This window comes from Equus asinus, chromosome 1, assembly GCF_041296235.1.
Source record: "Equus asinus isolate D_3611 breed Donkey chromosome 1, EquAss-T2T_v2, whole genome shotgun sequence".
Classification (NCBI taxonomy): Eukaryota; Metazoa; Chordata; class Mammalia; order Perissodactyla; family Equidae; genus Equus; species Equus asinus.
In genome coordinates, this window is record NC_091790.1 from 148,340,683 (window position 1) to 148,364,330 (window position 23,648).

At 34.2% G+C, this 23,648-nt stretch overlaps 1 protein-coding gene across 10 annotated transcripts in view; it reads right to left on the reverse strand.

Annotated features, from left to right (window-relative positions):
- The window catches only part of CRPPA (CDP-L-ribitol pyrophosphorylase A), a 282,457-nt gene that overhangs the window by 12,787 nt on the left and 246,022 nt on the right, over window positions 1-23,648 (reverse strand). For 2 of the 10 annotated variants that reach the window (XM_070509414.1, XM_044766541.2), the window contains one exon: window positions 4,248-4,377. The exons of 6 other annotated variants lie outside the window; for them this stretch is intronic. In XM_070509414.1, coding sequence (XP_070365515.1) covers window positions 4,297-4,377 — 81 coding nt within the window. In that variant the 3' untranslated portion in view covers window positions 4,248-4,296. Of the gene's footprint in view, window positions 1-4,247; window positions 4,378-4,806; window positions 4,987-18,535; window positions 18,703-23,648 lie in introns of all 10 variants that reach the window. 2 more of the 10 variants (XR_011503278.1, XR_011503279.1) reach the window with 2 other exon arrangements.

Below are 23,648 nucleotides of genomic sequence, written 5' to 3' on the forward strand. Positions count from 1 at the left end.
AATGGAGACCAGAAAGCATTCTTTCCAAGGGAGAAAGACACAGATGGTAGAAGACTGCCTATGGTGCCTCTTCCCAAAAGGTGTTTAAAAAATCAACAGATATATGAAACAATTTTCTAGGTGGAAAGAATTTTATGGAATCATCAGAATTAGATATTTCGCTCTGAAATGACACTACTACATGAAGACAGCATATTAGATATTTTTTGATTTTCACTCTCAGGAAGATTCAAGAAGATGATTCAACCATAGAAGTGGGCACAAAGTAGGAACAATTTTATGTGATAAAAGGGTTCATGCAGATATTAAATATTAAGTATTTTGAATAAAAAACCATTGGAGGTGGTGTAAAACCCACTTTTTCTCTATAAAGCTGAATTAGATAAATACAAGACATACTTGAAAATGTCTAGAATTCAAGAAAAGAATAAAGGTGTGAAAACAGAGAGAAAAGTCAAGGCATTAATTAAAGAAAGAAATTATGTAAGGGAAACCTGAGGAGAAAACGCAATAGATATCGCAGAAATCATTATAAAACGTATAAGAAAATTCCCTGATTTGAATAAAGATGAGGGTCTTGCAGATAGACAGATATCATTTAGTGCATTGAAAAATTAGTGAAAGAACCCCAAAAAGAAGCCATATTCAGACAATAGCTTCAAATTTAAAGATAAAAATTCAACAGCCTCCAGCACACAATATGGATTATTTTGATTAGATAAGAAGGGCTGATGTGTAACCTCTCTGGAATGCTAAGTACCTCCAGAAAATGGGATCTAAGGAAAAAGATGCTACCTAGGAATCCCTATAAACTGTCAGAAGAACAAAAAAGGAGACACTACGGGATATGCAAGGTCTCCAAAAGCATACCAATTAGTGGAGGCTTTCTTAAAAAGAAAAGAAAGGAATATTTAAAAACTTATCCTATGACGAAATAAGTGAGGAAAAACAGTAAGAATGGTGACTGCTTTCAATGACTTTATTTCAAGAACTTAACTGATACCAGGTTATAGGCTATAAATTAAGATGTGAATAGACAGACATAAAGGTTTTTTCCCTTATGGAATATGTAGTCAGGCAAGTCAGATAAACACATAAATGCATTCATAATAGCAAGTTATGAAGAAAACAACAAACCAATTTAGCATGAAAACAAATCTAGTATTAGAATTTTCAGGCACAAAATATTTTTTAAACTATGTAAAAATTATCTAAATAAATAAACATGGAATCACAAAAATGAGCACAATTAGGCTCTAAAATACATACAGATTTGAAAAAGAAGACATAGAACTTTTATAAATGAAAAACATTGCTGAATTTAAACAAAAAAATCTCAAAGGTTAAATCAAACAACAGATTAGACACAGATGAAAAGAGGATTATTGAAACTGAAAACAGTTGATGAAATTATTCAGAATTCATATCAGAGAAAATAAGGAATGGAAAATGTAATAGGAGATTAAGAGATTTGGCAGATATGATAAGAATTTCTAATATATATTTAATCAGAATCCCAGAAAAGGAGAATAAGACAATGAGGAAAAATAATAAAGACATTATTGCTAAAAAATTTCCATAAGTTATGGAAGACTTGAATTCAATCATAAGGGAAACCAAATGAATTCCAAGGTGGAGAAAAAAGATGCTCAACAAGTAGACAAATTGTAAAGAAACTGTGGAACACTAAATATAGAGACAATCTAAAAGCACAGAAGACTAACAATTAGACTGATGTGACAGTCTTTCTCACAGCAACAATCGTAGCAAGAACATAATGACATATTTGCAAAGTGCTAAAGACAGAAAGCAAAAGTCACTCCCAAGAACAACAAAAAAACTATCAACCTAGAAGGCTTATACTCCTCCACAAACACTGTTTATTAAGAATGAAGATAGAATATGGGGTCCTTCATCCAAAACAAAACATAAAAGTACTTCTAAAAATACTCTGGCGCTAAAGGATGTACCTCAGGTAGAAGGGAAATAATTTCAGAAGGTCTAATAGGGCAGGAAGGCATACAAAATAAAGAAGCAGCGTTAAAATAAGTAGACAAATCTTAACAAAGCAGTGTCTCCAGAAAATAATAAAAATAACATTTAAATATAGAGAATATTTAAAAGAATACTCTCTTAAATATACCATTAATACACCATTTAAATATTTCCAGCAAGAATCATCAATGCTTACTAAAATTAGTACATGAAACTATGATAAAAATTGCGAAATTGACATAGTCTCAAGGTATCTCCCCACAAGATATTTATTAATTATAAAGGGAAAATAATAAATCTTCAGCCAAGAAACATGGCAGGCACCACCTTAACCAAGATATCACAATTAACATCAACAGTAGTAAGACACATAGACATCAAGTGACCCCTGATATGATGCACTGAGAAGAATACAGTACTACTTCTCTGGTGTTCTTGCCAAAAAGGCATAGTCTGAATTTATTCATGAGAGGACATCAAACTTAAATTGAGAGACATTATACCACATAAGAGGCCAGTATTTATCAAAAGTACAAGGTCATGAAAGACAAAGACTGATGATGTGTCCAAGAGTAAACGAGACTAGTAAGAGATGAAACGAAATGCAACATGTGCTTCAGGATTGGATTCTGGACCAGAAAAAGGATAACGGTGGGAAAATCAACAAAATTTAATAAGATTTATAGATTAGTAACAATGTTGCATCAAGGTTAATTCCCTGATTTTGATATTGTGAGGAGGTAAGATGTTAATATTAAGGATTTGGGGTCAAGGGTGTACAAAAATTCTTTGTACTATTTATGAAACTTTTTGTAAGTCTGAAATCATTTCAAGATGAAAAATTAAAAGGAATACTAATAGAGATAAACACCAATGAAAAACAACAAAACAAAAATCTCAGTTAAACAGTAAAGAAAAAAATGTGAGAAAAGCAGGACAGACAGAAAGCAAAAAGTAAGGAGAGAGAAACTGTTCCAAATATTTTTCTAACTTCAATAAATGTGAATGACTAAGGTCACGGGTGGAAACACAGAAACTGGGTTAAAAACTAAACACAGCTGTATGACTTTTATAATAGCCACGGCTAAGACACCAGGACACAAAAGGCTGAGAGGCAAGTGATTGAAAAAGATATACCAGACATGCACAAACTAAAAGAAAGCTTGGTTCACTATATTCAGTATATTCACTAGTAAAATATAGACTTTAAGATAAAAAGCATTACAGACAGAGGGCTACTATAAAAGTTATAAAGTTTCATTCACCAGAAGCAGGTTTTGGATATTGGAAATTATGAAATGCATTTTGGATAAATCTAAGATGCCAAGGAGACATCCAGGACCAAATATCAAGTAGGCAGTTGTATGTGTGAATCTGGAGCATGGAAACGAGTCATTTGCAAATGAAGGGTATTTAAAACCACAGGAGTGGGTGAGAACTCGTGAGGATCACACAGGACAGTGTCCTAAGAATCTTCATTATTTAGGGATCCAACAGAAGTTAAGAAGCTGGCACGGAGTCTGAGAGGAGCAGCCATGCTGTATATAAAGGAAGAAATCAAGGCAGTGTGAGATTATGGAACTTGAGATAAGAGGACCATAAAAAAGAAAATGGTACCGTGTTATCCATTGGTATTTAGAGCTTGTTACAGGAAAAAAATGAATCAGCTATACAGAGATAAGGATAGAAAATTGTTTTTAATGTTATGGAGCAAAGCAACGCTTTAATAACATCTTTAATACTAATAATACTAATTATTCTGTAAAGATAAGGTTTAACAAAAAAAATACACAATTTAAAGTACACCACAAAACATTAGAATGTGAAAAGTTAATGATAGGGTTGAAAGTCATACAGAATTTCTCATTTTATACTGTCAAGCCAATATATATTAAATCATCATATATTTTAAGTTAATAAGAAAGAAAAAAGTAAATATGAATATGAAACAAAAATAATTAGCAGTAGTATGAAACAGGACTAAAGTCTACCAAATTGCTAGGAAAAAAAAAAGGCAAAGAAAATATAACACACCCTATGAGGTAAATTCCATTATTTAGAAACTTAAACCACAAGAGGTCAAATAACTTGTCCTAAATCACATAATAATGACTGAAAAACCCAGACATGACAGCAGAATAAGAATCTATAGAGTCCAAGCACTTAACAACAATATTAGGGACATTCTTATCCAAGAAAACATGCTTCTAAATGACTACAGTTTAGATCCATTAATTTTTTTTTTTGCTTACTTTAATATCAAATTTAAAAATATAATCCCTCTTGAGACGTTTACGTGACTCAGCAGCAATAAGCAGGCTGTGTGGTGTGTGGTCTAACATACACCCGCACCTCCAAGGTACGCATATCCTGCCTCCACAACTACAAAAAAAGAAAATTACCAAGTTAATTTATGTTTTATGACATGAACATAAACTGATGAGAGAATTAAATCTTTTGGGTCAATAATAACCAAAATTCTAACTTGTAAATTGGAACACCGATTCCAGAATTTGTAACATCCAGACAAAACGCAGAAAGTAAGCATTTTTCAGTGAATATTGACGGAGGAATTAAAAAAGGAGTTCTGCAAAAGAGATCTAGGGGATACAAAGCAAATATTTATTGAGTCAAAACGTCCTTTTCTCTTATTGTTTATATTGTCACACATCTCCACTGCAAAGTTAAGCAAGAATCCTTGTCCATTTCAGGAACTGTCATACCATAAAATGATAAGCCATAGGGAACAACAAATACCAGAGTCAAGTTGCTAAGGCAAAGGCAAAAACAAAAATTTAAACCAAAACATACATTGATTTGACGGTCACGGTTGGTCGAGTTTGGCATGATCCCCGGCAGGCTCTGTTTTACATTGAGAAATGAGGAATGTTTGCTTTCTCTGCCGACATGTTTTCAGTGAGGTGTAAAGCATAAGAAAGGCTAAGCAACATTTTAATTATTGCTCCAGCATTTTAATAAACTGAAAAAGATCTGGGGAGAGCACAAATAAGCAGCACATTAGAAATCTCCTGTGGCACTCTGGAAACCTTACAAAGGAAACGCTAACATGTTTTCCACTCACTCGGCCTAAAGCATAACTCTCCAGCTTCCTGGATATGCTAATTTCATAAAGAATAATTTAAGTGTTATATAGAACACACACAATCAAAAGGAAAAGAAGAGCTACAAAATCCTTCTTCCTTTCAATTGTTTATTCATTCTGATTGGGATTGGAAGGCCTTTAAAAGACAAATAAATGCCTGATGCCTACAAATAATTAAAATACCAGCAAAGAGGAGTAATAATTACAAGAAAGAAAATGTCCATCTGGATTATACACACATCCAGTGAAAACAGCAAGAGACACTACTGAATATTAACACTACATTATGAAAGCAAAAATGATGATAATCTTCATAAGAATATTTTAAAAGATATTTACGGTGCTGGCCCGGTGGTGCAGTGGTTAAGTTTGCACGTTTTGCTTCAGTGGCCTGGGGTTCACCGGTTCGGGTCCCAGGTGTGGATACGGCACCACTTGGCAAGCCGTGCTGAGGCAGGCGTCCCACATATAAAGTACAGGAAGATGGGCATGGATGTTAGCTCAGGGCCAATCTTCCTCAGCAAAAAGAGGAGGGTTGGCAGCAGATGTTAGCTCAGGGCTAATCTTCCTCAAAAAAAAAAGATATTTAAAAGTAAACGAGTTCAGTGATAGAAGTTCTTACAAGTGATTATATACATCATTCTTATAAAAAGTATAGTCCTCTCATAGAATGAAATATGTATTTATTTCCATGACTTGAAAAATGAGAGGAAAACTCACACTAAGAAATCTAGCCTGCTCAGGTTTGTTTGGTTTGGTTTTAAGCACTTTACTCAAAGATAAGTTCTCTTCATTGCAGGACAAAAACAAAACAAAAACAAAAACATACACTCACACAGCTTGCCTATGAACATTGTAGCTTACAGTGGCATTCTTCTACATATTATATAACTCATCTTTTAAAATGGTAAGTCTTGCGAAGCTTAGGAAAAAAAGGGTAGGAGAAGTTTGTCTAGTTATATGGAAGAAGCCTTTGGGCTTGTTCTTCACGTTCCCGATAATCAATACTGGAGGAACGTCCTGATTTCAATAATTATTTTCATTCTGAGGTAACAGTTTCCTACACATTCCTTTATAGCATGTTACCTTTATGCGTTTAACTAATTATGTGGTATATATAAGCAATAACATGGATGTTTCAAGAAGAAAACAAAATAGACTTGTGTAATTGAACAGTAAAAAATTCCTTGTTTTCCACAAGGCACATTTTAGACATGAGATTTTAAGAGAACACAAGACTGTACAAAGAGCTTTCAATATCTCATAACATTAGTTTGGTTGCTTACAATAGGCTTATTAATCTAAAAAAGTACTTATGAGAAGATTGTGAAAATAATTGATAAATACTGTATTTTAATATGCTTGACATTTAAAAGCCCTAAGAAATGACACTAAGCTTCTAAGCACTTACTCTTCTTCCTTTCAAAACAAAATAATTACTTGTAATTTCCTGCAGTCTGAAATGTTGCTAATTTCCAGGGTGTATAAAACAGCAAAAAATCAGCTTAAACTATAGAAGAGGAATATTGAATATAGATGAGCCACGATGGACTCAAATTTCAGATAAGCCCAAAGGCAAACTGTTAGACTCACGAGGACCTATCTTGTTTGTCAAAAAACATTCAAAAGCTCCAGTAACTCTGAGCTCTGTCCAGCAACACCCACTTTCACATCAGCCACAAGACGCCAAAGACAGTTTTTAAAGGTAACAGTTTTATTTATTTATTTTTTGGTGAGGAAGATTGGCCCTGAGTTAACACCCGTGCCAATCTTCCTCTACTTTTTGTATATGGGATGCTGCCACAGCATGGTTTGATGAGTGGCATGTAGGTCCATGCCCAGGATACAAACCCATGAACCCTAGCCCACTGAAGCCGAGTGTGTAAACTTAACCACTATGCCACTGAGCCAGCCCCCAAAATAACTATTTTATAGCTAGCAGAGGATCTCTCAACATGCTAGGCCATGCCATAAATGCCATGTGATGGTGATGACGAACTCTAAAATATGGATTGTACGCCAAGCTGTGTGGTGTTTAAGAGGCATGAGAAGAAGTCACTGTGCCACATTAAACTCTGTAGAAATTCATGGATTCAGGATTTAAAAGGATTATTAATTTGTGGAGTTTTAACTACTTTACTTACAACTCTCTACATTTTAGAAAAATAGCTTGACAAATTGAGGAACAAAAGATTTTAACTAAATATAAACAAAAAAAGGGAACATAATTTGACTTGGCACTCATCTTGATTTTAAACTGCTAATCACCTCTTTTCAAGAGCCATTCAAAAACTGAATACATGAGATGGCATTTAAAATATAATTTCTTATTTTCATTGAGGAATAGGGAGTGGAAGCCACAAAACTAAGACCGGTTCCCTTTTTTTTTGAAACTATAACTAAAACATGATCTTTTAAAACTGTGAATAAACATAAAATAGAGTTTTTGTTATTTTAAATATAGTAGCTACCAATTTCTTTTTTTCCAGTTATAAAATAGTCAAGCATATTCTCTGCCATTTACTCTGGGGCCATCTATGTAATATACAATTCATCTAAAAACAGCTCATTTCTTTCATGGAACCCGGTAGAATAATTTGAAAGCTTACCAAGAATAAACTCAATAAATCAATTAGAGAGTAATCACCACAAATCTGAAGATAATATGAGAAAGACAACAGCCAAGACAGGATGAGCTTTCAATGATGGGATTACAAGTAATGAGAATTATAATGATGGACTCTTTGAGGACCTCCTCTCAAAAAAGTGTTATAAATTCTAAGTACATCTTTAAAGAAGAAATCAATCAATTACTTTTTAATTTTATGAAGTGGGTTGTCTAATGGATGATGACTTAAGAATACATTAGAAAAACAAAATTGTATTCTTGTAACGATTTCTTGTTAATAAACCATTGAGAAGCTGGATCCAGGTGGTAGCCTGAGAACACAAGACCACATGCCGTCCTCATTTTAAATCCCTACAAAGGTGTATTGGTGGTGATGGTGGGATTAAAAGCACTCTTGAAGAACATACATGCACACACATACATATATGATGATATTGGAAAAGAAAGGGGAATGCTATGATGTGATTAAGAATTTTGGAGAATTTCTGAGAAATAGAAAGACACGGGATTAGACTGGAAACAAAAACCACAGGACAAAACATGGACAAGGTAGGAATCTGCTGAAGACTATTCTGGGTTGATTCAAGCAGAGAGTAAACAAATTCTAGGAGCAGAATAAGATCAGAGGCCAATCTTAAGAGTTCATTAACTATATTCTACAAAGTCAACAGGCTGGCCTATCCCTCATTCTCCACCTATATTAAAGAACTGGAAATAAAGATGTTTATCCACAGCCTAAAGTAGATCGAGTGAGCACCTGGTCTAGAGAAATAACACCACCTTAGGTTATCAGGAAGTTCTAGAAGGAAAAGGGATATTCTATAAGGGAAACAAGCTATCAGAAGTAAATGACATGTATATAGTAATAATAATGTGAACACTGTGTTAACTAAAAGATGTGATAATATACATATAATCTTCTCTAAATACAACACATTGTGAAAAAGAAGAGTTTATAATAGGATTTCAAGCTTAGTTTCAATGCATAAATAGACTGATTTAACACATTATGAAATTAAAGGAAAAACATAATAGGAACTTTTAAGCAGATTTTGTACTACTCAACACATATCCTCATTAAGAAAATAAAAACTAATGAAGGAAAAGTGGTGAGAAGAAGCATTTTCGGGGCCAGTCTGGTGGTGTAGCGGTTAAGTTAGCACAGTCTGCTTTGGCGACCCGGAGTTTGCCGGTTCAGATCCTGGGCATGGACCTACACACTGCTCATCAAGCCATGCTGAGGCAGCATCCCACGTAGAAGAACTAGAAGGACTTACAACCAGGATATACAACTATGTACTGGGACTTTAGGAGAAAAAAAAAGAAAGAAAATGGAAACAACAGAGTGTGAATTTAGTACTAAGATACCAGTATTCCTCTTGGGAATGACCACATTTAAAAAAAAAAAAGAATCATTTTTATTACTTTAAGAACTTCCCTTAAAGTTACAGAAAGCACAAGGATAACTGGCATCACTCCTAAAATATATCATTGCACTGGGTTTCTCAGCCAATGTAACAAGATAAGAAAATAAATAAGAGTGTCAAATATTGGCAAGTAAGACATAATCTATCCTCTTTTTAAACATAAAAAATAATCATTAGAAAATATAAAAGAACTATTAACAAAGTTCGATAAGTGGTTAGGTACAAGATCAGTTCACAAAATAATGTGACATTTCCTATATAATAGCAATAATCAATTATAAAATTTAATACTTTTAAAGATCCCATTCACAAAATTTGGTAGCTCCCAAAACACTGGCAATAACCAATTACAAAATTTAATTAAAAAGATAACCACATTAGCAAAAACAAAATAAAACTCCAAAAAAGGTCATAATTAAGTCTTGAGAAGAGTCAGGTAAAGCACTGACATTTCCAAATTAAAACAGACTAATCAATAAATATTAGTACTTGCAACTTAGAACAAGTAATTTGACTCTACATTTGTAGGATATTCAAAGAGAAAAAATCACAAAAAACTACTATTGTGTTAAATCTTACTCATCTATAGTTTTATAGCGAATGCTATTGTAAGCATTCTTAATTCCAGTTTACTTTTGTTGACTAATAAAACAATAAAATATTATGTTAGTTTGGGTCAATATTTCAGTTAAACAAATAAGTTTATGCAATATTTGAGGCTGCCATACTCTTCAGTTACAGCTACAAACGAATCAGTTTTTCTGCTTCAGGTGTTTTAAGGGAAAAAAATAGAGAAGTATTCTTGCAAGTTTGTTAAAATTCATCTCAACTTCTTGCAAACAATATCAGTGACCAAGGATGTCATTTTCTCTTCTTTTCCCAAAGTGATACATACGACTTCAAGAAAGCAAATCTTTGGTCAGGGAAATCCAAAGTATGTTTACACAGGACGTCCTCCAGTCTGGGTTAGAGCTAATCTGTGACTTTCATGCAAGCGGTAATCAGAGAAAAAAACGTTTCTAATCTAAAGAAGAGAAACCAGAAGACAAATAACAAAGCCAAAGGAATAACTTGGCAAGAAAGCTAGATTTGGGCGAGATTTAAGACATGGGAGTTCCTAGTAATAGAAAGAAAAAAATCAGTCAGTAAAGGAAAAGAAGATTCCAAATCAGTTTCCAAGTTGTAAGGAAGAAGGAAAAATTAGACCCAGATAACATAACACCTTAGCAGGATTCTGTAATGGACAGAATTAAGAAAAAGCCAAATATGTTGCATTTATAACAGATTATGATAATTAAAGAAATAAAGTTACTATGACTAGGGGTAAGATGAGTAAACGAGAAGGAAGGAGAAGAATATATCAATAGTAGTGAGTAATTCATAGACATCAGAAAATAATTATTTTTACTTCATGATTAAAGCAAAATATACAAATTATTTTCAGTCTTATACTATGGTTATAAACAAGAAACACTGGTATATATTGCTTTAGTAATTGTAGCTAAGCCAGAAGAGCAAAAGCATAAAAGAAAAAGACTCAAAGTTTTAGCAATCCATTCAATTTTAATCAGTACTATGGAACATTATTTTTCAGGGAAAAATGACATTGATCCACCTTGTGACATCACACATTATGCTCCTCCTTTCTCTCTGCAATGTAACCTTATTGGCCTATTTTTAGCCTTTTGAGTTTAAGTTCTCTCTATCACAAGGCCTTCTTATACATTGCTTCCTCTCTCTAGAATGTCCTCTCTTCCATCTTAACTTTCCTTCAGATCTCTGCTTGGGTGGAAAAGTTGCTTTTCATTTTCATTCCTCTTTCTCAAGAAAGTCTGTCTTGACATCCCTGCCTAGGTCAAATACATCCGTCTTAGGCTCTCATTGTATTTTTGTCTAGCTCTTGCCTTTGTTCCAATTTTATATTTGCTCGCGTGATTCTCTCCTGGCCTGAAGCTTCACACTATGATACCAGATACCATGTTATCTTGTCTGCTTGTGCTCAGCATTGCATCCCGAGCATCTCTCATGATGTCCAAACCCGAGTAGGTACCAGTACACATTTGTACAGAGAATTACATAATTTGAATGCATAAGTGTGTAAGGAACGAAGTTTAGTTTCTGGCACTATTCATTGATGCACTTATGCAATTCTTTCAGGAGGTAACTTTTTTTCTGTTCCTATTCTAAGTTTGTATTTCATCTCCGTCCCACCCTTTCCCATTCCTTCTTGATATACTATTCCAATGACCAGGAAGAACATTTCTGTTTCTGGGTTCCAACCATTCTGATATGTTGCCATTCCAACTCTCAAGACTTGGTCTTTCCTGGTTGATGACCTAGCTTCACATTAGACTTGGGACAAGAATATGAATGCACACAATTAAATAACTATTGAACTTCTTAAAAAGCTTTCCACATTCTACCTCAGATCATTTCAGATTCCATCCAAAGAATGCCTATCACACCTCCTGGAAAATAAGTTGTCCTGACTAAACTCTTCATAAGAATTAGGAGGAATAAAAATACTGAAGTCACTATAATGTTAAAAATAATAGATACGCTGTGATTTTTTAGTTATTGGAAATAGATGATAATCTGTCTTGAAAACAAAAGAATTCATTATTTATGTTCATTGTTTGTGTTGTTAATGCACACTGGATATTTTGCAGGCAGGAGGAATTAAGAAAGAGTGAGAGAAAAGAGTCTCTTGAAAGACTCTCGAAAATCTTCAGTTAAATCACAGAGACCATCCCAAGCTGCACAGGTAGCTGAGAAATGATGTTGCTGTCTCAAATAAATTGGGTTTCTGAAATGAGGAGGAGATGAGCATCTAGTAGACTCTGTCTTGCATGTTTTATTTAATCTTTACAAGAGAATTAAACAGGTCAATAAAAAGAAAAATTCCAGGGCTGCAAATCCGTCCTTCTGTCCTCCACTGCCCATTCCCAAATTGAGGAATGGATTTCCAAAGGGCAACTGTCAACTTCCTAACACTGATCCCAGCCCTCATTCTGCCAAGTTGCAGTAATCAGGAAACTCCCTGGAATCTTCTTTCTTCCTTTTGTATACTGCTGAAGAACACATTTATTTATGGGACATACGTAATGAATCTCCGCATCTTATTTTTTAAATTAGGTCCAAACTGAATAACATCTGGAAGATATTCCCAGAAGTTTGGGATTTAAAGATGAAGGGGATCCCTATTTTCAGAATGGAATATATTTCCTGTTTTTGGTTCTTTTAGTGCATTTTAGCAAATTTTCAGCGAAAAGACTTACATATTTACTTACTGGGACTTTACACTCTAAAATCTTTCTGGGTTAAGATTTTGCCTTCTGTTTACTTTGTTTCCAGTACAAGTTTTGATGACTGGGCAATGTTACTCCATTCACACAGTTACTAAATATCTATTGTATATATACATGCTACATAGGGGACCATGAGGTACACAGAAATGTGAAAACAGGTAGTTCCTATCATAAAGAGATTTATAATCTCTAAAGATTTTTTTATGGTGAAACACATACCAAAAAGTTAAAGAATAAAACAAGGGCTAACTCTGTAATATTCTCTGATAATGCCTCAAAGGCTGCTTAGGAAACAGGCAGAAAGTCAAGGAGATTAAAGCTTCTCATTCTATTCCTCAAGTAGATAAGACTCTGGTTTCATCTGTTGTAATATAAAAAGGAATCTACTATACATAAAATTATTTTTGCAAAATGGATTTCATTGACAGAAACAATTTTTAAATATAAGATCATAACAGAAATGAGGAAATAAATAGTTAAGGAGTAACATACAGATAATGACATAAAGTCACTGGACCAATTCTATCTTAACAATGGTCAATGAAGCCTTCCAGGACTTGAGCTGGGAGTTCAGAAGTAGAGGGAGTAGAATAACCTAGCACTACAAAAAGGGGATGCTGCATAGACACTGGGGCCCTAAAACGCGCGCCATGTTCTCATGACTGTGAAGACAGCACCCTGACTAACAAAGGCAACAGAGGGCCCCACAGCAACAGGGTTGGATTATATTAGTTGCATAAGTTTGAAACTAGGATAGAGAACTTAGATCATATACTCAAGATAATACCCCCTGAAGATGCCTTATAAGATGATTTATGCAACAAAAGTAGTATTTTAAAAAGAATCACCTGGAAGAGAAATGATCAAAGAGGGAATGGAGCAGGGGTTCTCAACCTTAGCATTATTGTCACTTTGGGTTGGATAATTGTTATAGAGGGATGTCTTGTGCTTTGTATGATGTTTATCATCATCCATAGCCTCTACCCACTAAACACCCATAGCACCACACTCTCAGTTGTGATAACTCAAAATGTCTCCAGATACTGCCAAATGTCTCTGGGGGCAAAATTACCTCTGGTTGAGAACCAATGGATTGGAGGTAGGGAGAGCAATTATTTTTAGATATAAAGTGAGGAAGACTTTGACTAAAGTGATGAGGACAAGATCTATACAGGGCTTACATACATAATGAAGAGAGAATATACAGAATTCTCTTATTGATTCAAATTTATAGTCTTTATAAGGGAAAAATACTACTCAAAAAAGGGAAATTAGAGGGGCTGGCCCCGTGGCTGAGTGGTTGGGTTCGCGCGCTCTGCTGCAGGTGGCCCAGTGTTTCGTTGGTTCGAATCCCGGGCGCGGACATGGCACTGCTCATCAAACCACGCTGAGGCAGCGTCCCACATGTGACAACTAGAAGGACCCACAACGAAGAATATACAACTATGTACCGGGGGGCTTTGGGGAGAAAAAATGAAAAAATAAAATCTTTAAAAAAAAAAAAAGGGAAATTAGAAAAGGAAGTATGTTTTAATGAGATGAGGGGACGTATGGAAAAAGAGATGTTGAGTGGATGATTTCTTCATATGAAACCTAAGTCTGCAGAGAATAATAATCAATAATTTCAAGAATCCGCTCTGAAGTTTTAACAGGTCAAAATAAAAACAGGAGTAAATGATACAGAATTGATCTGAGAATATGGGCAATCCTGGTATTTCTAAACTTGCTTTTGTGAATTATGATTGGAGCAGCCAGATCACATACAAATTTACCCCTTGTCAAAATATGAGAAATGTACCTAAAAACTTACCCCAAAAATTAAATTTAATCATAAAGCAAAGGTATCATGAAAAGTTCCATATTTAAGTGAATATTACATTGAATTTTTCTGAAACATAAAAATAATTTTGCAGTATGATCCTTTACTAATATACTTATTTTGGAGTCTGGGTTTTTATATTGTATTTCCCTAAAAATGGAACATACTATTAAAATAGTAAATAAATAATGCTAAGTGTCCTTGGCCAAGATCTCAAAACCACTTTATTCCAATACACCTAAGCAAAGATGGAAGATTTTATGCCTTTTGACAATCACATTTTTATCATTACCGTTAGGTGCTCCTGGAAATGTTCATAACAAACGGAAAATCTGCAAAAGGAGATTTTAAACAGGCATAATTTCAAACGCACAGCCAGAAGGTTTTAATAAATCTAAACAAGTACAGTGTCTAGCAAAAGGTTAAAATACATCTCCACGAAGATCTATGTTTGGTCCTTGAACACTTTGTGGTTAGGTAAGACTTTACTATATAATCGATATATTGAGCTTTATGCCTTGTAATTATGTTAAGTGATATTTGTGAAGGTTCCTTCAACTTATTTGGAATTTTGCTTCCTCAGCTGGCAGCAATTACAGATTCAAAGACCACCAGAAATAATTCTTCAGCCCCTTTCGGGATCCACAGGCTTGTTATGAGCACTTAAGCAAGCGTACAGGAACATTACACTCCAACAATAAACAGGGCCAGAGGGAAGGTTATTCTTTTGCACTAAAAAAAATTTTCTGCTCATAAATGATTCAAAAGTCAAAAGTGAAATGATAATTCTACCAACATATGCAACTTTATCTGAAATCAGAGCCACTTTATTCATAATTTTGAACTTTGAAAGTAACAACTCACAAATTACTGACTACTTCTTGCCCAGTCAGTACATTCATCTAAGAAAGCAATTTCCATATGAGCAACCACAAACATTTCTGGCTTCAGTTGTTAATCTTCCATGAAAAACTATTTCCATACTATTTTTAACTTGTATATGGCAATGATTATCTGTTTATCTCTGAAGCATGAAAACTCTTACAGTGCCCTTTCTAACGTATTTATGTACCATTTTCCCTTCCATGTCCTTGGCAGATGGAAGTATTCACATTTTCCTCCCAGGAACAAAAGTCGAGAAGCACATTGCTTTCTTTTCAACTGCCTCCTTTTTTGTTTCCCAAATTCTCAATAGCTGTTGGGCCTACTTCTCAATAGCTTTTCAATTTTACCTTCTTAGATAAAAAATGCAACTGTGTTATGCTTGAAATCAATTAATATGGAAGAGCAGATTAAATGGAAAATGAAATTCATAATTCATCTTGCCCAGCTACATATAAAATTAAGTATTAAATATTTTACCAAAAATTAGAAATTTATATTAAAAAAGCATAGAAATCCATTTGAGATATTTAAATATAGATCTGAACCAAGATTTCACACGTCTTTTATCAAGTGTTTCAAATTAACTCATTTAATGTACTTAAAGTAACCAAATGATATGAATATTATTTTATCTTAATAGATGAGGAAAACAAACATTAGAAACATTAAGTATCTCATCCAAGTTGACAGAGCAAATAAGTGATGGTCCTGAGTATTGAATCCAGTTTCATCTGAATTTCAAAAATAACATTTTTTCTATGATTCTATGTTCTATTCTTTCTGAAGTTCAAAAAGAACCCATTACCAGCTAGACTGAGTTCAAATATGTAGATCCTGAAACAGAGCTACAAATTAATGCAAACAATTGCTAAGCAACACATAGTCTTTATTCTTAAGGAACTCATAGTTTAGTGTTGGAGACAAACATTCTATTTCCATAGTGCCTTTCAGAGCTGTCTCCACTGCATCAAATATATAAAACATCAGTACTTCACAGAGGTTTCATGGAAGAAAGCAAGTATCATTGTTTACTGGGGTGGAGTAAGAGGAGGGTAGTGGGAAGAAATATCATATATATGTACATATGTGTGTATATATGTTTATCTAATGTATCATTATATATTAATATTAAGTTAATATTTATAATAAATATAATTAATATTATGTATTATTTTTATATTATATACAATGTTACTATAATCAATATAACTGTATTATATAATTATATTTTATATTCTTTGTAATATCAACATATGTTATTTTATATATATTTATCTTCCTACTACCCTTCCTCTTACTCTGCCCCAATAAACAATGGATACCGACTTTCTTCCTGGAAACCTTCTCTGTGAAGTGCTGATGTTCCATGTATTCGATACACACACACACACATATATATTATATACACACATATATGTATATATCATATATGGTATACCTACACATTATATATATCTTAATATGCATAAATATATATCTTATTTTAAAATTTGTATCTAGATTATGATCTCTAAAAGTATTCCCTATATGTGAAAGTTCTGAGCTCTATAATTTGTGCCATGTTTAAATTCACTAAGATAATTTCTTGAATCACTATATCACAGAAGACAAGATTAAGATACTACCTCAGAAAGGAAAACTGAGATGTTCAACTCGAGATATCTATACTTCAACTTTTCGATGTGGTTAACCATGGGAAAGGAATGGAATGGATGGATGAAAAGAGACTTTTGCTCCTCAATATATATATTTCTGTATTTTTTAAAGTGTTTTATAAAATGCATGGGATCATGTATTTATTTATTTATTTTTTAAATTTTTATTCTTTTGAGGAAGATTAGCCCTGAGCTAACATCTGCCACCAATCCTCCTCTTTTTGCTGAGGAAGACTGGCCCTGAGCTAACATCCATGCCCATCTTCCTCTACTTTATATGTGGTATGCCCACCACAGCATGGCTTGCCAAGTGGTGCCATGTCCACACCCGGGATCCGAACTAGCAAACCCCAGGCCACCAAAGCAGAATGTGCCAACTTAACCACTGCACCACAAGGCCAGCCCCTTTATTTTTTTTAATGATAACAATACGAGAGACATATGGAATTCAAAATTAACTACCCAAAGGAGAATTGAATGTTACAGACAGCTCACAAAATTTCCTTTTATCAGGATATGATTAAGAACACTATATACTATTTAAATTTAATTTTCAATCATCTTATTTCTACAAAAGGTTTAATTTTCCCTTCAACTTCAACTGACACTATACTCGAGATTTTCATTAGAGGATGAATTGCTTTGGTGGTTCTATTTTTTTTCTGTAAGCATTTCATATAGAAAAATAACTTGAGAATAAACCTAATGAATAATTCTGAGCCAGATTTAAAGATAGCTGTGACCTTTGCTTTTTCATTACCATATTGTATGCGGTACACAAACAACACATGATGAATTGTAATAGTGAATGCTTGCAATTATAATCTTGCAAAAAATATGAGCATTTAATGCTGACTAAACTAGTAATGCTCTACTAAAACTGTAGGAAAATATCCTGTAGAAAAAATATTTTACAACATAAGCTTTATTCATTTCTGAAGTGACAAAAAATGGATAATGTAAATATTAAGACGATAAAACATGCTGTAAAAATACGCAAAGTTAATAGAACATAAACTATGTCAGCTATTCTTATATATCTGGCATATTTCTCTAACTGAACTCTTTATAGCTGAAGATATTTATGTGAAAACAAGATCATCAGTTCTATAAAATGTCTGTTGTTTATTAACCACCTATAATAATAACCTTTCAGATAGCACAAATCTTCTACAGCTTAAATATCCATAATTTCTCAAGAAAATGACTTGGCTATGCAAGGATAGAACTGGCAAAAGTACTCTGTCTTGAGATGAGGGGGAAAGTTGAAAGCATCCTTGTGTAGAGCCTGAGAAATATAGAAAATAAATGTGAAGTACCTTCAAAAACTATTAACCAAGAATGCTTTAGAATCATTCAAGCACTTTTACGGGATCCTCAGAGGGTATCCACACTATACTGTGAATCTGCACTGACCTGGGTTAGCCTGTGATTCATGTTTTATCTTCCATCAGTGAGGTGTGCAAGCTTATTAGAACTGCAGTCCTGCACAAGCCCCAAACATAAACACAAGGGAAAATGTAACTTGATGATCCTAACATACTTTTCTCATTATATCAAGGTGTCTGCATATTATGAAATCATTTTTAAAAACAAAGAGTAGATTTTTCTTTAAAATTATGTTGTACTTGGACGAATGGTAGAGAGTGAGAATCATTAGTTAAAATATCTAGCAAACATTTTAAAGAAACTATTTAATCTATGAGTAGCTTACTTCATTTGAGAAGGCCATGAAGCTTTACTTGAGGAAGAGGCAGTGTGCAGTGCTGGAAAGACCATAAGGAGGAGGGAACAGGCAGTCTAGCCAAAGACCAGCGACGTAAGAACATTGTAACCTTGGGTATCTCATTAAGCTTCTCCAATTCTCATTTTCTTTTTCGTCTGCAAAATAGAGATGACAAAACCTGACACGTTCCCCTCGAACCTGTTCTATCCACACCAGAACTTTTCTACAGTTTAAATGTGAGTTTTGAGAAAGTCCTGATCAAATACAACATTTTATGAAGTTAATTCTCATTTGTATTTTATCACTGATTATACTACTGGGGGAAAAAATTAAATTGAAAAGCCTTTATATCACAAGTTTTTTCTGAGTAAATTGTATTCATAATAAAAATAATTTAAAATAGAAATGTGATATAGAAATCTGATGCTTTTTTTTTCTCTTGAAACTAGACTATACTTGCCTTCAGACCCCTGGTACCCAGCATACACTAGACAATTAACAAAAATCGATGAATAATGGAAGAAAGAAAAACAAAACGCATCTCTTGTGTTACCCAGACTAAAGTCTGCTATGTTGTTTAAGAATTAATATAACTTAAATATTTCCAACTTAAATATGTGGCTTAATTTTCTATTTTGGAATTCTAAGACTAACCCTCTACAGCAGCATTGTCTTTCCAGAGCAGAAAACCTGCTACAAAATGCAGAGAAGTGCCACAGTTAACACACTCACACTCTGGTTAGTCATACTTCCCAGAAACATAATTAAATGTAAGATTACTATTATTTTGCCAACATTAAAATTCTTTGTTTAAAAAAAGTCAAGTAGAATTATTGTTCTTGATAAAGTATATATCCAAAGGAATACTATATAAGCTAGAGCTAAAAACTGGAAAGGTAAGTAAAATATTTATGTTATTCATCAGTTTACTGTTATATGACTGATTTTTAAGAAGTATTATGTTGTACACTTTATTCATATAAGTTACTATGTAGAGACATGGAGAAATACACTATAAAGTTGAATTGCCTCAGCTGAAGAACCAGGGAAAAGAGGCAGCAATGAAACTTTCCCCGTCTGGCCCACCATCCACCCACAGAAGCCCCCAAGGCCACCTGTCACATCTTTCTGTAGAGCATAGTTTGAAAACCACAGCCTTATATAATCCTTTTTATCTCAATCTTGTAAGAACACCCTTTCTAACTCACAGGGAAACTTTCAAAAGGTTTGAATATTTCCCAGCATCTCCTGTATACCTGTTTCAATAACCCAGGACACATTTATTTATAAATTTCTGCCATTTTTAACAAACAGAATGGTTTTTAACATTTGAGAGTCATAAACTGCTGAGAACTATTCATTCATTTTCTAAACAACTATTTTCGGAGCACCTAGTGTGCCTCAGGCACTAAAGACAGGTGTGAAGCATTTCACATGACAAATGAGCCAATGTACATTTTGCACATTAATGCCTAAAACTCGTCAACAGACCTCAGGTTAAGAAACTTTCCTTAGTTGGTTTTCTCCACTTTGTCTAATTAGCATCCTGTTTCCTGCATCTTCTTCCTTCTATGTAAATTGGGATCTTACATCAGGGGTCAGCAAACTGTGACTCTAAGAATAAATCAAGGCTACATCTTGTTTCTGCAATTAATGTACCATTGAAAGGCAACCATCCATTCATTTACTATTTGTCTATGACTGCTTGTGCACCACAACAGTAGGGTTGAGTACCCAAAAAGCCCCTATGTCTTCTTTCACCTTTTATAAGAAAAAGAAAACTATTTTGTAACAATTTATAGAAAACCTATTTTGACACCGAGGCTTTAATTATACAATTTCTTAAATATTTAATCAACAGTTGACACCTGAATTTTATGCAAAACACCAAGAACCAACGTTTTAATATTTTTCTTCTCTAATTTATGTAAATGAGTTGAGAAAATAGACCCTAAATGAGCTAACAGCTGTACAGAACTTTTGACTTAGTTTTCCACAAAGACTAACAAATCTAAAATATTAAACACAAGAGATTTAAGTGAGCTATGTTAATAAGAATATTAAAACATTTCATCTTAAAGGGCATACCAAGAAAGTATCATATATATTCTATCCTTCACTATAATTCTTGTCCTTCCCAGACTGGTAATTATCAGAGTGTTAGCAAGATTATTTATTTAACTACATTTGCAACTGCTTCATAAGAAAAATGTTAGTGAAGCAGTTATATGAGTAATTTTAGGCAAGTGTGGATCTTCAAACGTGTAGGAAATATGCAGGTACTCATCTAGCAAGCCCAAACATTCAACTTGTATATTAATTTAAATACAGGACCACACTTAATGGGAAAAGGTTTCTAATTTCAAGAATGAAGTTCTGTATTGTATTAAAGAGCTTATATAGGAAGAGAAAGACTTTATGTACTGAGGTGCTTGGTAATTTAAATATAAATGCTGACAAAATTGTTGGATTTTGAGCCAGGGTCATGCACAAACAATTGTTGCAAAATACTTCCCATTTCTTAAAGAAAAGTAAAATCTGTGATAAGAGTTTTCATAGGTTTGTATTCACAGACTAATATTTTAAATTTCTTTGGCTACCTTCCTAGCCCACTGAAAATGTAACATCTACATTTTTTTTTTATTAATGTTATCATAGATTACGACCTTGTGAGATTTCAGTTGTACATTTTTGTTAGTCATGATGTGGGTACACCACTTCCCACTTTGTGCCCTCCCCCCACCCCCCCTTTTCCCTGGTAACCACCCATCAGATCTCCTTGTCAATATATTAACTTCCACCTATGAGTGGAGTCATACAGAGTTCGTCTTTCTCTGACTGGCTTATTTCGCTTAACATAATACCCTTGAGGTCCATCCAGGTTGCTGCGAATGGGCCAATTTTGTCTTTTTTTATGGCTGAGTAGTATTCCATTGTGTATATATACCACATCTTCTTTATCCAATCGTCAGTTTCTGGGCATGTAGGTTGGTTCCACATCTTGGCTATTGTAAATAATGCTGCGATGAACATAGGGGTGCAAGGGACTCTTGGGATTTCTGATTTCAGGTTCTCAGGACAGGTACCCAGTAATGGGATGGCTAGGTCATAGGGTATTTCTATTTTTAACTGTTTGAGAAATCTCCATACTGTTTTCCATAGTGGCTGTACCAGTTTGCATTCCCACCAACAGTGTATGAGGGTTCCTTTTTCTCCACAACCTCTCCAACATTTGTCACTCTTGGTTTTGGATGTTTTTGCCAATCTAACGGGTGTAAGGTGATATCTTAGTGTAGTTTTGATTTGCATTTCCCTGATGATTAGCGACGATGAACATCCTTTCATGTGTCTATTGGCCATATTCGTAGCTTCTTTTGAGAAATGTCTGTTCATGTCCTCTGCCCATTTTTTGATCGGGTTGTTTGTTTTTTTGTTGTTAAGCCGTGTGAGTTCTTTGTATATTATGGAGATTAACCCTTTGTCGGATAAGTGGCTTGTAAATATTTTTTCCCAATTAGTGAGCTGTTTTTTTGTTTCAATCCTGTTTTCCCTTGCCTTAAAGAATCTCTTTAGTCTGATGAAGTCCCATTTGTTTATTCTTTCTATTGTTTCCCTCAACTGAGGAGTTACAGTGTCCGAAAAGATTCTTTTGAAACTGATGTCAAAGAGTGTACTGCCTATATTCTCTTCCAGAAGACTTATTGTTTCAGGCCTAATCTTTAGGTCTTTGATCCATTTTGAGTTTATTTTGGTGTGTGGTGAAAAAGAATGGTCAATTTTCAATCTTTTGCATGTGGCTGTCCAGTTTTCCCAGCACCATTTGTTGAAGAGACTTTCTTTTCTCCATTGTAGGCCCTCTGCTCCTTTGTCTAAGATTAGCTGTCCATAGATGTGTGGTTTTATCTCTGGGCTTTCAATTCTGTTCCATTGATCTGTGGACCTGTTTTTTGTACCAGTACCATGCTGTTTTGATCATTGTAGCTTTGTAGTATGTTTTGAAATCGGGGATTGTGATTCCGCTGGCTTTGTTTTTCTTGCTCAGGATTGCTTTAGCAATTCACGGTCTTTTGTTGCCCCATATGAATTTTAGTATTCTTTGTTCAATTTCTGTGAAGAATGTTCTTGGGATTCTGATTGGGATAGCATTGAATCTGTAGATTGCTTTAGGTAGTATGGACATTTTAACTATATTTATTCTTCCAATCCATGTGCATGGAATGCCTTTCCATCTCTTTATGTCGTCGTCAATTTCTTTCAAGAAAGTCTTGTAGTTTTCATTGTATAGATCCTTCACCTCCTTGGTTAAGTTTATCCCAAGGTATTTTATTCTTTTTGTTGTGATTGTGAATGGGATTGAGTTCTTGAGTTCTTTTTCTGTTAGTTCATTGGTAGTGTATAGAAATGCTACTGATTTATGCATGTTGATTTTGTACCCTGCTACTTTGCTGTAGTTGTTGATTATTTCTAATAGTTTTTCTATGGATTCTTTGGGGTTTTCTATATATAAGATCATGTCGTCTGCAAACAGCGAGAGTTTTACTTCTTCATTGCCTATTTGGATTCCTTTTATTTCTTTTTCCTGCCGGATTGCTCTAGCCAACACCTCCAGTACTATGGAGTGGTGAAATAGGAGTGATGAAAGTGGGCACCCTTGTCTTGTTCCTGTCCTCAGAGGGATGGCTTTCAGTTTTTGTCCATCGAGTATGATGTTGGTTGTGGGTCTGTCATATATGGCCTTTATTATGTTGAGGTACTTTCCTTCTATACCCATTTTATTGAGGGTTTTTATCATAAATGGGTGTTGGATCTTGTCGAATGCTTTCTCTGCAACTATTGAGATGATCATGTGGTTTTTGTTTTTCATTTTGTTGATGTAGTGTATCACGTTGATTGACTTGCGGATGTTGAACCATCCCTGTGTCCCTGGTATAAATCCCACTTGATCATGGTGTATAATCTTTTTGATGTATTGCTGTATTCGGTTTGCCAAAATTTTGTTGAGGATTTTTGCATCTATGTTCATCAGTGATATCGGCCTGTAGTTCTCCTTCTTTGTGTTGTCCTTGTCAGGTTTGGGGATCAGAGTGATGTTGGCTTCATA